This window comes from Haplochromis burtoni, unplaced genomic scaffold (genome assembly GCF_018398535.1).
Source record: "Haplochromis burtoni strain Fernald_Lab_line unplaced genomic scaffold, NCSU_Asbu1 Contig_300, whole genome shotgun sequence".
NCBI classification, from domain to species: Eukaryota; Metazoa; Chordata; class Actinopteri; order Cichliformes; family Cichlidae; genus Haplochromis; species Haplochromis burtoni.
This window is the reverse complement of record NW_024582661.1, coordinates 47,875-51,502: the sequence shown is the minus strand read 5'-3', so window position 1 is coordinate 51,502 and position 3,628 is coordinate 47,875. Positions and strand designations below refer to the sequence as shown.

Here is a 3,628-nt window from a genome sequence, read left to right as displayed (position 1 = left end):
ATATACACATACACACACATACATATCCTGTTTCTATTTAATTTTTTTGCTTTGTTTCATTTGGAAGATGTGATTGCTCAACACGCCTCACACTTCTATGATGGACCTCAGTCAAACCGCCCCCAGCTTCGGCAGGCTCTGCCATCCCCATGGCAATTATTACCAAGAGACATTTTTCTAGGCTGTAGTGGGTGGTAGGAGGAGCTTATTCGATTGGGAATCCAACATGACGCCCCTATCTGTGACTTCTTAAAATATATTCTCTACACTAAACCAGATCTGACATTTGGTTTTGTTATGTTATCACAAACCATAGCACTCCTAGTGTGAATATGTCATGCTGTAAACTGGAATGGCCCTCTTAGACTTTATTTGTTATTTATGTGAAATCTTGGGTTACTTTGCCTTGTAATATATCTAGTTGTACCATAACAACAATGTTATATTCTGTTAAAGATTCACATTATATTTGTCAACATTAGTTATAATCATACACATTATGCCCTTGCTTTTGCATTAACAGAAAGATCTGGCGTGTTGTGGTCCAGGACAGACACTAAAGCAGCACAGTAAAGGGAATTAATCATCATCCTAGGTAATCGTCTGCGAGTCATTTGATCAACCCACTCAAAACGGAATCTTGCACATGTTTTAACATGATCTACTAAATTATTATAAATCTTATCTGGTGGGTAATAAAGGTCAAAGGTTTGAGACACTGAAACATTGGACTTCAGTTTTAAATGCCTTGAGTCAGCCAGCTCAGTACGTGTTCCTATTTTAAGGCTATTTGAGGTGTCAGAGAGTCTTTTTCTTTGCTTTTGCAAACAGCCTTGCTTTCTAAGCTAACATATAAGCTTAAGCAAACTTTCAGTAAAAGTTTAGGAAACGATATTTTACATTTTCACCACTGCTTTACTTTTTAAACACCGGTATTCACTGTGGTAAATAACAGCAAGCAGAATCAGTTATATTCTGCTATAAGTAGATACAAATCTGCTTTTATGTCATTTTAGAAGTATTTTACTTCTACTCAACAGCATTTCAGAGAAAAATGCTGTACTTTTTACTCCACTACATTTACTTGACTTTAGTATTTGACCTCTGTAACAGGTATGACAAATATGATCTACACATAGAAAATTATTTGCAACACACACTCACCATGTGTTTTGTTAAGTATACCTGTTCAGCTGCATATTCATGCAAATATCCCAGCCAGTCACATGGCAGCCACTCAGTGCTCTGTGGACATAGCCAAGATGACCTGCTGAAATTCAAACTGAGCATCAGAAAGGAGAAGAAAGGTAACTGACTTGGCATGGTTGCTGGTATCAGATGCGCTGATCTGAGTATTTCAAAAACTGTTGATCTACTGGAATTTTCAAAAACACAGCCATGTGTAAGGGTTATAGAGAATGCGCCGGATAAAAAGGAAAATATCCAGTGAGTTTCGAGTTCTCTGGCTAAAAGTACTTTGTTGATATCACAGGTCAAAGAATGATGAGACTGCTTTGAGCTGACAGGACAGCAAAATTAAATCAAATAGCCACTTGTTAAAACAAAGGTATGCAGATGAGCACCTCTGAATGCACAGCATGCTGAAGCTTGAATCAGATGTGCTATAGCAGCAGAAGACCTCACTGGGTGCCATTCCTTTTAGATAAGAACAAGACAATTAGGGTAAAATTCACATAGGCTCACGAAAACTGGACAGCAGAAATGCTGTCTGGTCTGATGGGTCTTGATTTCTGCTGCCATTTTCAGATGTTAGGATCAGCATTTGGCATAAAGAACACGAAAAGCATGGATTCGTCTCCAGACGGCTACTTCCAGTACAATGCACCGTGTCGCAAAGTTCAATTTAACTTTGGGATGTGGTGGACTGGGAGACTTACTAGCAAGGTGTACCTAATAAAATGGCCAGCGAGTGCATGCCAGGAGCTAAAAAATGTGCTCCATCTAAATAAGAAGAGGAAAATAACACATAAAACTAACACCGATAGCGTTTAATATATGGTGACCTTTGAGATATTACCAGTAAGAAAGTCATTCTGGGATTTAATTGCTAAATATTTCAGAACTTGTTTTAAATACAGCTGCTGAAGATAAGCTACTATCAAACGTTATCTAACCAGTGTGGAAACACATTTGTTCTTCTTTCACCGGGACCTTTGAACCCTCTCCCAGCGCCTCCTTTGAACACAACACTTCATCCTTCTGTGGAGGAAACTGAAGTAACAGAATAACAAAGCCACCCAAACCGAATATCACCACTGGTAAGTATTTCCTAGCTAGAATTATTTAACTAATACTTATTTCTCTCATGGGTTTGCCATTTTTGTCGTTTTTAAGCTAAAACGTAGGCTATTGACACTGCAGTTATCGTGCTTGAACTAACTTTGTACATTTCATAGTGAACAGTTACGCTAGTACGAAGGAGTCGCGTTGTTAGCTATGTGAAACTCCTCGATAACGTGTTTACAGTCGGCGCTCTTGTTAGCTACTCTGCGGATGTATACGCACACATATTTAGAGCCCGTATATACTGTAACGAGCCGTCGTTGTTGCTTTATCTTTGTGTCAAGGTATTTCCTGCCACTTCCAGCTAACGAGTCGTCAACAATGTCCGTTGGTAAGTCGGCACCCGACATAGCTGTACTCAAATATACACGAAACACGCTCTAGAAAAAGGAGTTTAGCTCTCCCTTTAAGTGTCTTATCACCAGAAACTCTGTCAGAAGCTTATTACATAGGTAAAAAAAATAAAATAAAAAACGAATTTAACCTTATTGCAGTGCAATACATCACAAAACCTTGCCTCAAATAAGGGAAAAACAGTAGTTGTTTGGTATTTTTATGCGTTAAATGTACTAATAGTACTAATATTTGAAAGCTTGTACCCCTGCTTGCTTTTACGTGGCCAAGGAGGAAGCTGTGAGGTCCTATTTGTGCCAACATTATGCTCACATTCATCGTGTCTTTTCGGTTATGCTTTGGTTCACCTTTAAAGTTGTGACAAAACTATTGTTACAAACTGATTGTGTCTGTGCGTTGATCAGCTGACAGGACAAAAACAAAAATGTGGCTGTGACTGCTTTCGTCATCCTGTTGCACTTCCTGTCATTTGACAGTGCGGCTTTGCAGCTGGTCTTGATGCGTCTTTTGATTGTGTTGTCTTTATGTGATTTATGAGTAATGGAGTCAATTTGTATGTGCCATTGGATGAACTTGATCAGCTTTGACGTTGTAGGTGGAGTGAACAATATAGAACTAGTTCTCAACTGACACTGGTTATCAGTTCACATTCCTATATACCATCAGTATTTTTGTTACAGTGGTGGGTGAAAGCCACCACTCATTTGTTTCTGCTTTTCTTCCAACGAGCTAGACTTTCTTGTAACATGTTAAAAGTGCTCTTAAGCAATAGTTCTCCAAAGTTTTTTCTTTGGACACTGGCTGCTTTTTTAACTTATTTTGAATACAGTCTGTGTATCTGATCATATTCATAGGAATGTTTTTTGCTTGTTGAGCCATTTGATAGGGAACTGAGAGACACTTAACTCAGGGGATGTCTACACATAACAGACAACTTTTTAAAGTTTTAAAGGTACTTCTTGTCCCCCCC

The 3,628-nt window shown here is 38.6% G+C and overlaps 1 protein-coding gene across 4 annotated transcripts in view; it reads left to right on the top strand.

The window, feature by feature from the left end:
- Nucleotides 1-2,148: 2,148 nt before the first annotated feature.
- LOC102300554 (AMP deaminase 2) overlaps nt 2,149-3,628 on the top strand; it is a 34,540-nt gene continuing 33,060 nt past the window's right edge. Inside the window, exons 1-2 of one of the 4 annotated variants that reach the window (XM_042228070.1) lie at nt 2,149-2,279; nt 2,589-2,635. Coding sequence is in view for 2 of the 4 variants with exons in the window: in XM_042228073.1 (XP_042084007.1) it covers nt 2,515-2,635 (121 nt within the window). In the remaining 2 variants the exon portion in view is untranslated. Of the gene's footprint in view, nt 2,280-2,322; nt 2,636-3,628 lie in introns of those variants that run through there. The other 3 variants (XM_005941435.3, XM_042228072.1, XM_042228073.1) reach the window with 3 other exon arrangements.